At 38.7% G+C, this 12,808-nt stretch overlaps 1 protein-coding gene across 1 annotated transcript in view; it reads right to left on the reverse strand.

Moving 5' to 3' along the window:
• Positions 1-12,808, reverse strand: part of STK39 (serine/threonine kinase 39) — a 304,142-nt gene that overhangs the window by 59,614 nt on the left and 231,720 nt on the right. The window contains 2 exon segments of the mRNA XM_017867497.1: positions 4,247-4,315; positions 8,645-8,697. Coding sequence (XP_017722986.1) covers positions 4,247-4,315; positions 8,645-8,697 — 122 coding nt within the window.

Below are 12,808 nucleotides of genomic sequence, written 5' to 3' on the forward strand. Positions count from 1 at the left end.
GGGTTTTGGCCTGAGCACCTGGAAAGTTGGAGATGATGCCTATGAAGAGTCTAAGATTTCTGGAGGGGCAGGCTGGGAAGAAATACCAGGGGCTGGATTTTGAAACTGTGGACTAAATCTTGGATGTCTATTACCTTACCAAGTGAAGATGCTAAAAGCGGAGCTGAATGTCAGTCTGGAATTCAAAAGAAAAGTCTGGATCAAAGATACAAATTTGGGAGTTAAAGAGTGGAAGGTATTTAATACCATGAAACCTGATAAGATCAGCAAAGGAGCAAGTAGAGAAAGAGAAGAGAGCTAAGGAAAGGGTCTTTGGACACATCAAGATTTATAGGTTAGAGAGATGAGGAGGAACCAACAAAAAAGACAGAAGGAAATACCAGTAAGATGGGAGAACTAGGAAAGGGTGGAGTCTTAAAACCAAGTGAAAAAGCTTATCATGGAGAAGGGCATTGTCAACTATGCCCAGTACTGCCAACAGGTCAAGCATGATAAGGACTGAGGATGAGCCTCAGGTTTAGGAACACGGCAGCCATTCACAGACCACGTGTCCTTTACCATCCTTCTTTCTCCCCTCACTCCAGCCACGCCTACATATGCGTCTGCCACTCCTTTTTTGCAGGTGTGTTTTCCCCAGGTGCAGCTTTGAAAAGAACAGTTTAAGTGGAGTAGGGCGGTCAAAAGTCTGACTGAGGTGGATTTAAGAGACAGTGATAAGAAAGGAATCAAAGCCAGGGCAATTTTCTTTGATAAGTTTAGCTATAAGGGGATGGAGAGAAATAGCTATAATGGGAGGTGGGGTAAAGACAGGCCTTTCTGAAGATAAGAGAAATAAAAACATATTCGTATGCTGGTGGGACATATCCAGTAAAGAGGGAAATAGATGAGGAGGGAGGGAGTACAGATTTGCTAGGATTGGTTAGAGGGAACAAGATCAAATAAATTAGTTTGTCAAATAATCAGCAATTAAAATAGAAAACATCCACTGGTCCATGGAAAAACAAACAAGGAAAAGCTATTTTTCTCCCAGGGGACACAAGAACTACCATCATTTAAAATTACCTGGATCCACTTTTTAAGGGTGAAAGTATAAATTATATGCAAAGTGTCAACACTGGGGAGTCAACAAGACCCAAGCTCAAGGACCATTACCAGTTGCAACAGTCTAGACATTTCTTTGGACCTCAGTTTTCAGTCTGCAACGTAGTGATTAAAACAACCTGTCCTCTTTACCTTATAGAATTGATGTGATGATCAAATGAAATACATAAACCTTGTCTGTAAGCACTTAAGTGTGATGTCCATGTAAGGCATTTTTAAGTGCCACTATATCAAAAAGAGTTAGATATGCCTGTTCTTACTCAAACATTTTCTACATAGAAATAATTTAGCTCCAAGAAGGGGAAAAAAACCAAGCTGAAGAGTTTTAGAAGAATAATTAACTAAGGCATAGAAAAGAGAAGCTTTATGGTTATATATTGTATTGAAAACACACTCAATAAGTTGTACATGAACTCTGCCTTAATTTCCTAATTTCCTCCTTTTAAAAATTCAACAACAACAACAACAATAAAACCTTCTTAACTTTAGCTGAGCCTGGGGCAAAAAAAAAGAAGTACATTAAACACTTCACTGCAGGTCCGAAGCAAGGACCATGCTTAAAAGAAGACGTGACCTAACACCTTTCCATGAAGCTCTCTTATTTTCTGTGTTCCTAGCCACCTGCCAGGATCAACTCCAATAAAAGAACAATCTGATCCTTGGCTTCTTGCCCAATAGGAGACATTAGTAGGTGTTTCAAAGAAGTTTTTGATTATCATTTTCACTTGATTAATTTTCTATTCTGGATGCTTAGCATATAGACCATAGCTCTCTTCAAGGAAAACATATTTTGCAGGGTCTCCTGATCTAGCCATTAACTGTTCTATTTCTTCTGGTAAACTAAGACACAAAAGTGTGTACTTATGTTTTCTAATGAAGGAGAATGTTCATCTTCATCAAGGAATTGGTAGGTTAACATAATGAATTCTTAGACGGAATTTAAAGTAGACACCAAAGTTGAATCAATCTTTTTTCTCAGCTTCCCTCTCACATTTGATTAGAAAACTTAGGTGAGAACTTAGCTGGCCTTAAACCTCACAAGATTGTAAAGGAAAATGTGAAAGACAAAATATATAAGGGAATACACATTCACACCACATAAATGCATGTTAAGTCACTTTCCTTTAAAATATGTCTGTGTCCCCTCATGTATGGAGTCACTTGGCAAAGGAGTTAGAGCTTCATTGTGAAATCAATGTGAACACTTGATGTAAAATCAATAGGGAAAAAACCTATTTTTTTCTAATGATAAAGGTATCTTTGTATCTGCATTTATGACATATCAACTGTATATAAAGAACATACTGGATATTATGTCTTTAGTCAGAATTCTAATCTCCCACTATAAACTCAGTTCCTCTTATTTACATAAAATAATTCACTTTATAATGATTTATATTCCAAAGTTACTAGGAACAAATTATTCTGATAGGTGTGTGTATCTACCTTAAATTCCCTCTTCAGTCACATACTCCAGCGTTATTGGGGAATGACTTATTTTGAATAAGTTATTTTTTTTAATTAAAACATATCATTTAAGGGGCTGGGAGCGGTGGCTCACACCTGTAATCCCAGCACTCTGGGAGGCCAAGGCAGGTGGATCACTTGAGGTCAGGAGTTCAAAACCAGCCTGGCCAACATGGCGAAACCCTGTCTCTACTAAAAATACAAAAATTAGCCGGGAATGGTGGCACGTGCCTGTAGTCCCAAGCTACTCGGGAGGCTGAGGCATGAGAATTGCCTGGACCCAGGAGGCGGAGGTTGCAGTGGGCCAAGATTACACCACTGCACTCTAGCCTGGGTGACAGAGTGAGACCCTGTTTCAAAAAAACAAAAACAAAAACAAACATAAACCATATCATTTAAGGGGAGCATGTCATTTCAAACATCAGTTTTGAGTTGAATATTTTTAATAAGGCATTATCATAATATATAGTCCCCTAAATAATGTTAGTAGAGTTAATAATATAATTAATATATTAACATAATTATTAATATGCTAACTAACCTTGATTAGTTAGGGTTATTATCATTATACATGGTAAAATCTCTATAAAGTCAGAATTTGCTGAAGAGCATGGAGCTACTCATCCTCACTCTAGGTGGAACCAGGCTACACATTTTCTCAGACAGCTGTCTGCCTCTTAGACCTTTTCCGCCTCCTTTGCTTTGTCAGGAGGTCTATGGGTGGTTGCTTGCTCCTATCAGCAGTCTGTGTTGAGCAGGCTCCCCTATCTCTGTACAGCTATCTTATGATTCTAAAGGAGGCAGAAAGACCCAAAAAGTGAAATCGTTCTGCCACGTCCCAGCTGCATGGTTCTGGGCACACCACGGAACCTCTTTAGGAATTCATTTCCTGATCTATACAGTGAAAGAACTGGCCTGAATGATCTTTACGTTCCCATCCAAACCTGAGATTTTACAATGAATATTGCTGAGAGCTGAAAAAACGAATTCTAAGTTTATTAGAACTGTGTCCAAAGAAAGAATATAGAAACTCCGAGTAAGGGTTTCAAAGGTTCCTATGCTTTAGTGAACAGAATTTACAGCATCTTATTTTTGTTACATCATGGACTTTTGGGTCTTCTGAGTTCTTTGTTATATTTCCAATAAATAAGGCTCCTCATTGGATAAATCATGTCCAGATACATGAGACAGGATTACATTAAGAGCTTTTGAAAAAAAGAAAATTAAATATGATTCTTTTTTTTTTGAGACGGAGTTTCACTTTTGTTGTGCAATGGTGCGATCTCGGCTCACTGCAACCTCCGCCACCCAGGTTCAAGAGATTCTCCTGCCTCAGCTTCCCGAGTAGTTGAGACTACGGGCATGCACCACCCATGCCCAGCTAATTTTGTGTTTTTAATAGAAGCGGGGTTTCACCAAATAGGCCAGGCTGGTCTCTAACTCCTGACCTCAGGTGATCCACCCACCTTGGCCTCCCAAAGTGCTGGGATTATAGGCATGAGCCATGGCACCTGTCCAAACATGATTCTTAAATATACTTCTACATAAAAGATAAGAATTCAAGAAGAATTCTTCAAATATTCAGAGTGAATTATTCCTTAATGAACACTTTTGCTTCCAAACACATTTCCATTTTATATACCAACAAAATGACAGTGCATACTAAAAAACAATTTACCTATAACTACATCGTGACCATCCACTAAGCCAGCAGAGAAGAGCTCCTGAGATACACCATCTGCTGTATCTGTCCAAATGTGAAATGAATATGTATTAGTAACTATAACATAAAAATCAACAACCCAGTACAATGTAAAATATATATATTTCATTTACGAAAATCATCCATGAGTTTTAATTCAACAATTCAGACTCTATCAAGACAAAATCAGAAGCAACATGAAATACATTTTGCCACGTGCCATTTGCATCTTGCTATTTATTCAACAGAAGTTACACAAAATTATTTTTTCCATTTTTGGCGAAATAAAACACTTGTGCCCTCTGGCTACTATCTGAATTAATCTTCAAATGTGCCTCCGGAAGTTATAACTGTTCCCTATCACACTGCTTCTCTTTCCTGCCAAGGTTAATCCCACCCACCATCATCAATCCTTTTCTATCATTAGTATCTATGCAGTGAATTTATAGCAAAGGTTGAATGGGTAGCATCTGATATAACCTTGCATGTGTACAAACAGCCTAAGAGCTTGCTGGACTATTAAGACGAGCTATTTAAATGTATGCTATTAAGAAACTCCTTTAACATGACATTGATCATTTGATAGCAACAGATTCACTGTCTTAGAAAAATGTGGTTGAATAAAATACCATACTTTCTCAATGATAAGTGACAGGAGTTCGCAATCTCCTAAGGATGGGACTAAAGAGGCCGTGGCAAGTGAATACAGCTGGAATTACTTAATTGAAAGGTTACGAATGAACATGATAACACTGTAACCTTCTATTTGAAGGCTTTGTAAAGAGAAACTGATAAATTACAATGTGCTCAGGAGAACTGTTAGAAACCCCCACGTTTTCACAAGGGAGCTCACTTGGTTCAAGGGAGCTGACTTGGTCCCCAGGGACTTCGGATATTTTTCACAAATATTTAGAACCGTAGCTTGATAAGAAGAAACTGGCTCAGCGGGCTGTAACACTCTAGATGGGGGTTTGACAGAAATGTCTTCCAAAGTCAGGGGGCACCTGAAAGCACAATTGCTAAATCGAATGAGCATCTAAACGGAATTGCGGTTTGTGACACCAAAAGCTGCCCTAAACATAAACTGCGTTTCCTTACTTCATCTGTGCTTCAGATGTGGTGACTATGTAACTGGGCCGGTGTGTGTGTGTGTGTGTGTGTGTGTGTGTGTTTGTGTGTATATTTTGCATGTGTGCATATACATGTGAGTGTGCAGCTGGAGGTACATTTGTGTTTCACAATTCTTGGGGTTTAAAGAGTTTGCCTAGTGTCTGACACACAGTAAATACTCAATAAATGGTAACTATGATGATGATGCAGCAGCCAAAGATCATTTGAAACACACCTTACACTTTACACCTCCAGAGAAACTGTGGTATTCTGCCATTTTACTGATTCCATTTCACAATGAAGTCATAATGAAATGGAATAAAATGAAGTAAACGGCAAAGAAATATATAGGAATCTTACTAAACTACAAAGTTCCATATAAGATGAGCTTGTCTTAGGCTTTGTCCTTTTTGCTAGCAGTACAAAAAACACCTTGGCCCAGTGCAACGGCTCATATCTGTAATTCCAGCACTTTAGGAGGCTAAGGCGAGATGATTGCTTGAGCCCAGGAGTTACAGACCAGTCTGGGCAACATAGGGAGACCCCGTCTCTACAAAACGTAAAAAATTAGCTGGGCATGGTGGCATGTACCTGTGGTCCCAGCTACTTGGGAGGCTGAGTGGAAGGATCACTTGAGCCTGGGAGGTCAAGGCTGCAGTGAGCTCCAGCCAGGGTGACAGAGTGAAACCCTGTCTATTTTTAAAAAAGAAAAGAAAAGAAAAAAAAAAACACCTTACGAAGTCTCTTCATGATAAAATGATCCCATAATCATGGAAGTTAGGGTAGCATAATGAGAGGCGCTACCCTGAACATGATGTAGCTTTCTGAAGGTGCTAGAACATTCAGCCTCATAACTGGCATCTTCCTAGACGTTACCCAAATCTTTAGGGAAATAAGTGAACTGAATTAAAGAACCTAACACCTAGTAGGCACTGGGCAGATAGCAGGCAGTCATTCATTATATTTCTACTGATTGGTCATCTGCTGAAGCATTTGGATGTGTTACCCATCCTTTCTAAAGTATCAGTAAGATCTTACACTTAAGTAAGGAGCTATAATCACAGAAGGTAGCCAAAAATGAAATAATCAAAGCTGCATTGAGGGATAGCACTAAAACAGTACCAAAATGACTGACATTCCCAAATGATTAAAGCATACAGCATGTCCTACTGTTTTCAGGACTCCTGGGCACCAGACGAGTCACGCATGCCAAAATGGCAAACAGGTACTGCTGGTTGATCCAAATGGGAAATATTCCATATCTGCATGTGTGCCATTAGGCATTTTGTATGCATGGAAGTAAGATACCAGTAATAGTTTGGAACAGAAATGTGAAATAACTTATTTCATGTTTCATTAGCAATCTATTTTTCTTTAAGCTGTTTAACATCCCTGGTGCCTAAACAGAATAAATATTCATGTATTAATTTCTGGTTTCCAGAGCACATGGGACACACTAAACACAAAGGGCTTGTCCTCAAGTGAGGAAAGAGCATATTTTATGTGTTTACGTTATACATTTTGTGCCATATATATTCACGTGTATATACAGCACAAGCATAATGCATGTGGACTGCACACAGATTTACTGCAAGCAAAGTCTGAAACACAGACAGCATCAATAGTCACAGAGATGCAGTGATATATGCATAGTGCTTCCTTCAATAATGGGCCTGAGCTCTGCCGTCCAGTGAAGGCTGGCTGTCATTAGGCAGACAATGCTATGGGTTCTGTCTGCGCAACAGAAGCAGGGACTGTTAATCTAAATGTGGCAAAGGCAGCTGCCAAAGCCAGTGCCAATAGCCCAATAATGCTGACAGGGCCATGTTACCCACAAAAGTCCTGAGCTCATATTCACTTCTTTGTTACCTCTTAAAATTTAAATTGATTTTCATTGCCATAGTCAATTTTAAACAATCAGATGTAAAGAAACAACCTTAAAATAAGAATCTGTTCTTTCTACTTGCTGTACTTGAAACATTTATTATATAATTACTAGATTTTATCACAGCATGGCCTGGTCAACATTTTTACATTATGACAAAATAGATAGCTTTTTGACAATACTACCTGGTGCTGTACAATTTCATAAACCAACTCTAAATTGTCAAAGATGGATATCTCCGGAAAGAAAGATCAATTAGCAAATCCACTAGGGCCTTATGTCCATTTATTCATTGAGACAGAGTCTCGCTCTGTCGCCCGGGCTGGAGTGCAGTAGCACAATCTTGGCTCACTGCACCCTCTGCCTCCCAGGTTCAAGTGATTCTCTTGCCTCAGCCTCCCAAGTAGCTGAGACTAGAGCTGTGCACCATCACACCCAGCTGGTTTTTGTGTTTTTAGTAGATAGGGGGTTTCACCATGTTGGCCAGGCTGGTCTCACACTCCTAGCATCAACTGATCCCCCGCCTCAGCCTCCCAAAGTGCTGAGATTACAGGTGTGAGCCACCGTGCCTGGCCTGTACATTTATTTTAAAAAGATACTTCATATTTTAGTTTAATTCAAATATACCAGGAATCCTGAAATCTTTGCATTTATAGAAGACTAGCAATCAGGGACCAGTAAGCCTATGGCCAAGCATTGCCCAGGAATATTTTGTTTAGCTAGTGGCCTTTGCAAAAAAAAAAAAAAAAAACACTACTGAACATGAATGAAATTAGATAGGAGATCCTCCAGTTTCCCGAAGTACACACTATTCACTTTGGTTTCTGTGGACATCTGAGTTTGTGTCTTCCTGCAGGTAATAACCACAGGGTGTCAAAGAGTTTACTGATGGACCACCTAACAAGCTAGAAAGTTCTTGTACTTCGGAGTTTTCAAAATTTTAGTAAACACTCCCCAATGGAGGCTTCACGTAATCTGAACTGAGATCACAGAAGCAAAGTATGTTACCTTTTTGTATGATCCCACTGTTTGCTGCTCATCCCTCATTAGGATTGTGGTATGCTTCTCATTACATTCATCATCATTTGCTTTAGGGCCTGCATTACCATAGCAATACTTATTTTCACGGTTGAGCTAATATATCTAACTTATATTTGTATGTATACTGTGCTGCATGTGTCACTGAGATTCACGTAGTCAGTCATGATTTGGTTTGGAATCCTTAGAAGTATCAAAAGTCCTTCCTTCCATCTATCTCTCCTTCCTTCCTTCATTATTAAACAAAGCAGTTTTAAACGGCAAATTATAACCACATGCTTGTAATCAATTTCTGTAATGCTCTTTGAGGCAATAAAATAATAACTTCAATTAAAACTTACCTCTTCCTGGAGTAAACTCAAATCGTATGTCATTAAGTTCCTTTCTGGAGTTTCTGAAATACATAACATATAATACATTAAAGTCTAGCAAAGCAGAGTTTAGTCGAACTTACATGTATTCAGATTTTCACAAGATGCTACTAACGTGGATAACATTTTACAGTTTGAGGTTACCTCTAAGTATTTTGTTAACTGGGAAAGATAGTTACGACAATAATAATGAAGAGATTTGTTTAATTTGATTGAATTTACCTTATATAAACATGCTTATATCACAAAATTCCAAAAACAAAATGTTCATTTTATAAAATCTGCACTGAACAGGAAACTTTGAATATAATTTCTTCTTTTTTATTTTTTTGAGACAGAGTTTCACTCTTGTTGCCCAGGCTGGAGTGCGATGGTGCAATCTCACTGCAACCTCTGTCTCCCAGGTTCAGCCTCCTGAGTAGCTGGAATTACCGGCATGTGCCACCACGCCCGGCTAATTTTTTGTATTTTTAGTAGAGATGGGGTTTTTCCATGTTGGTCAGGCTGGTCTCAAACTCCTGACCTCAGGTGATGCCCCCAGCCTCGGCCTCCCAAAGTGCTGGGATCACAGACATGAGCCATCACACCCGGCCAATATAATTTCATTAAAAATTTCAGAAGCCTTTAGTCTAAAATAAATGGTATCCACTGCATTTTCGTATTTTTTCTTGAAAATAGTATTTTATTAAATCATTTTTAAAAGTGAAATAAACAGGGAAGACGGTCTCAGTGACAGAATTCAAGAAGCACCACACATTAAATCATGCAGCACAACACCAAGAAAAACATACACATTTAGTAGTTTAAAATTTTATCTAAATTTAAAAGTTTTATATATTCAGTGGGCAATTTTGCAACATTTTGCCCCAGGAATATATAAAACTTTAAGTAACTGTAAAGGCTAACAGAAAACTGAAAAATATATATGTATATGCAATTTAAAAATTAAATGGCACGGGGAGATATGAAATACATAAATGTCTGAGACACAAGTTTTCCATTCAAATTAATTTTAAGAAATGATAATAAGAGGCAGTGAGCTATAATTAGAATAGTTTCAAATTCTTATAAGAACACTAAAATATTGTAAGTATCAACAGATGCTGTAAGTAAGGTTAATAATAAAAACATCTTAAGAAATTGCAGTAGAAGCCGGGCACGGTGGCTCATGCCTGTAATCCCCGCACTTTGAGAGGCGGAGGCGGATGGATCACTTGAGGTTAGGAGTTCGAGACCAGCCTGGCCTACATGGTGAAACCCCATTTCTACTAAAAATACAAAAATTAGCTGGGAATGGTGGCACATCCCTATAATCCCAGCTACTCAGGAAGCTGCGGCAGGAGAACTGAAACCTGGGAGGTGGAAGTTGCAGTTAGCTGAGATCACACCACTGCACTACAGCTTGGGCGACAGAGCAAGAGTTTGTCTCATTTTGACAAAGAGGGAAAGAAAGGACAGGACAGGACAGGACAGGACAGGACAGGACAGGACAGGAAAGGAAAGGAAAGGAAAGGAAAGGAAAGGAAAGGAAAGGAAAGGAAAGGAAAGGAAAGGAAGGAAGGAAGTTGCAGTAGGAAACATGAACTAGTATTAGCTCAGTCTCTGAAAGTGTCTAAGACAGAGTCAGAGACGGCCTGAATACCCATCCCTGAACATCCTCCTGAGGAGCTGGGAAATTGAGCATCTGCACTCTCAAGCTCTGTGTAAAACCTCCTGGTCTCTGTGAACCATGCCCAAACCACAACGAAGCTTGTCTCTGGGTCCTTTTTGGTCCACAGCCTGATTTTGGTTCTTTATGTCCTACCACATCCAACCACACTAAGAGTGAGGAAGCCCACAACTATGCACAGGGCGTGGCACTCACTGAAAGAATGCCCTTTTCCTCAGTGTCTAGAAAGTCAGCCCAAGTCTCCCACCTTTCCACAAACAAAACAGGGAGAAGTAAAGGGCCAAGAACTCAAGACACGTCCAACCCCACACCCAGATATGAGAGCCTTGGACCTTGAACTTTGCATCTCCCCTCAGGTTTCCCCAACCTTGACTTTATCACTACTCCCCTCAGGGCTAAAATGGGACCTGGGACTGCAGCAGTTTCTATAACTGTGCTTCTTTTAGGACCTGTGGAAATCTGAAAACTGTGAAAACTGTGGATCTTCACCCTAAAAGAAAGTAGATACAGCAGTCCCCCTTTATCTTTGGTTTCATGTTCCATGGTTTCGGTTATCCACGTCAGCACAGTAAAATATTTTGAGAGAGAGACCACATTCACATATTCTTTGACACTATATTGTTGTAATTGTTCTATTTTATTACTAAAGAATCCTGCCTTGGAGGTGCAGTGTACCACTCACAACAGTGCCTACAGTGGGAGGATGATTGGCGTGCTGCATTGTTTAAACAGCTTAAACTTTCTTTTCATTTATTTATTTTTTTGAGATGGAGTTTTGCTCTGTCGCCTGTCACCCAGGCTGGAATGCAGTGGCAAGATCTTTGCTCACTGCAACCTCTGCCTCCCAGGTTCTAGCTAGCAATTTTCCTGCCTCAGCCTCCCAAGCAGCTGGGACTACAGGAGTGTACCACCAAGCCCAGCTAATTTTTTGTATTTTCAGTAGAGATGGGGTTTCACCATGTTGGTCGGGCTGGTCTTGAACTCCTGACCTCAAGTGATCCGCCTGCCTCAGCCTCCCAAAGTGCCAGGATTACAGGCGTGAGCCACTGCGCCTGGCAAAGTTTCTTAATAAACCACCAATGTCACCACTGCACATTTACTTAGTGCTTTCATATATATCAGCAGTTCTCAAACTTTTTGGTCTTAGAACACTTTTATGTTCTTAAAAAGTACTGAGGACCCCTAAAGAGATTTTGTTTATATGGACTATATCTATCAAAGTTTACTGTATTAGAAATTAAAATTGATAATTAAAAAATATTTATTAATTTATTTGAAAATGACAATAACCCATTATATGTTAATGTAAATTTTATATGAAAATTACTTTCCTTTTCAAAATGAAAACCAGTCAGTGAAAAAGAGCCCACTGTTTCACGTTTTTGTAAACCTCTATAATATTGGGCTTAGGATAGCTCGAATCTTACAACTGTTTCTGCAATCTGTTGCAATGTCGAATGTTATAGAGACAGGAATTGAAAAATTCCACTGAATATGTGTGAAAGAGTGAAATAGGCAAGTAATTTCTTGCTATTATTATAAAAATAGTTTTGACCTCATGGGCTCCCTGAAAGGGTCTCAAGGACTCCCAGGGTCACTGGACTACATTTTAAGTAACACTAATATATAAATGTATACACATACATATGTATGTACAGATAATATACATATATGTATATATCATATATAATCAAATGAGATGATATGTAATATATATCATATATAATCTCATTTAATTTCAATAATTAACCTTTGAGATATGCAAAGAAGTATTATTTGTTTTCCATTTTTTCCATGATTGTGTTCAACAGCTTCTCCAAGTTTACAAATTTAATGAATGGCAGAGTGAAGGCCAATAATTCCATACTGAGGGTACCAAATACAAACAGAAATGCTCAATTCCTTTAAGATAAAGCAATACTATTCTCCAAGATTTTGCATGTTCCCATAAAACAATTACCAAGCATTCATTTCCTTAATAGTCTTGGTTTTGTGTGCTGTATATGAGCAATGATTCACTTCAAACTAAAGTAGTCCAATAAGAAAACAACCATGAGGAAAGTAAGTATTTATAATGTACTTAATAATAAAATGACAGGGAAAAAATGAGGAATTTGGTTGGACATTAATTTGTGTCATTGTTCATTTCCTCTCTTCCTTTCCATCGGTCTTATTTAAAGAAATTTATTCTAGTAAGGTCATGAGAAGAGAGGTGAAAGAACTGTACCCAGAATATCATTATGCATATCCTGATGCTTCAAATATTAATAACACAAAAAGTAATATCCAACACCCATAATCTCTATCTATATCAACTGTGGTTCAAGTTATGGAGGCTGCGTAGTCAAGTCATTCTTTTATGACTCTGGACCTAAAATACTTGCCTTTGAAAAGATCACAGTGATTGATTGTGAGTAGTAGACTTGTCCCATCAAGATGAAATATAGCTGGAAAAATGCCTAATT

Source organism: Rhinopithecus bieti, unplaced genomic scaffold (genome assembly GCF_001698545.2).
Source record: "Rhinopithecus bieti isolate Rb0 unplaced genomic scaffold, ASM169854v2 scaffold_3854, whole genome shotgun sequence".
NCBI lineage: Eukaryota > Metazoa > Chordata > Mammalia > Primates > Cercopithecidae > Rhinopithecus > Rhinopithecus bieti.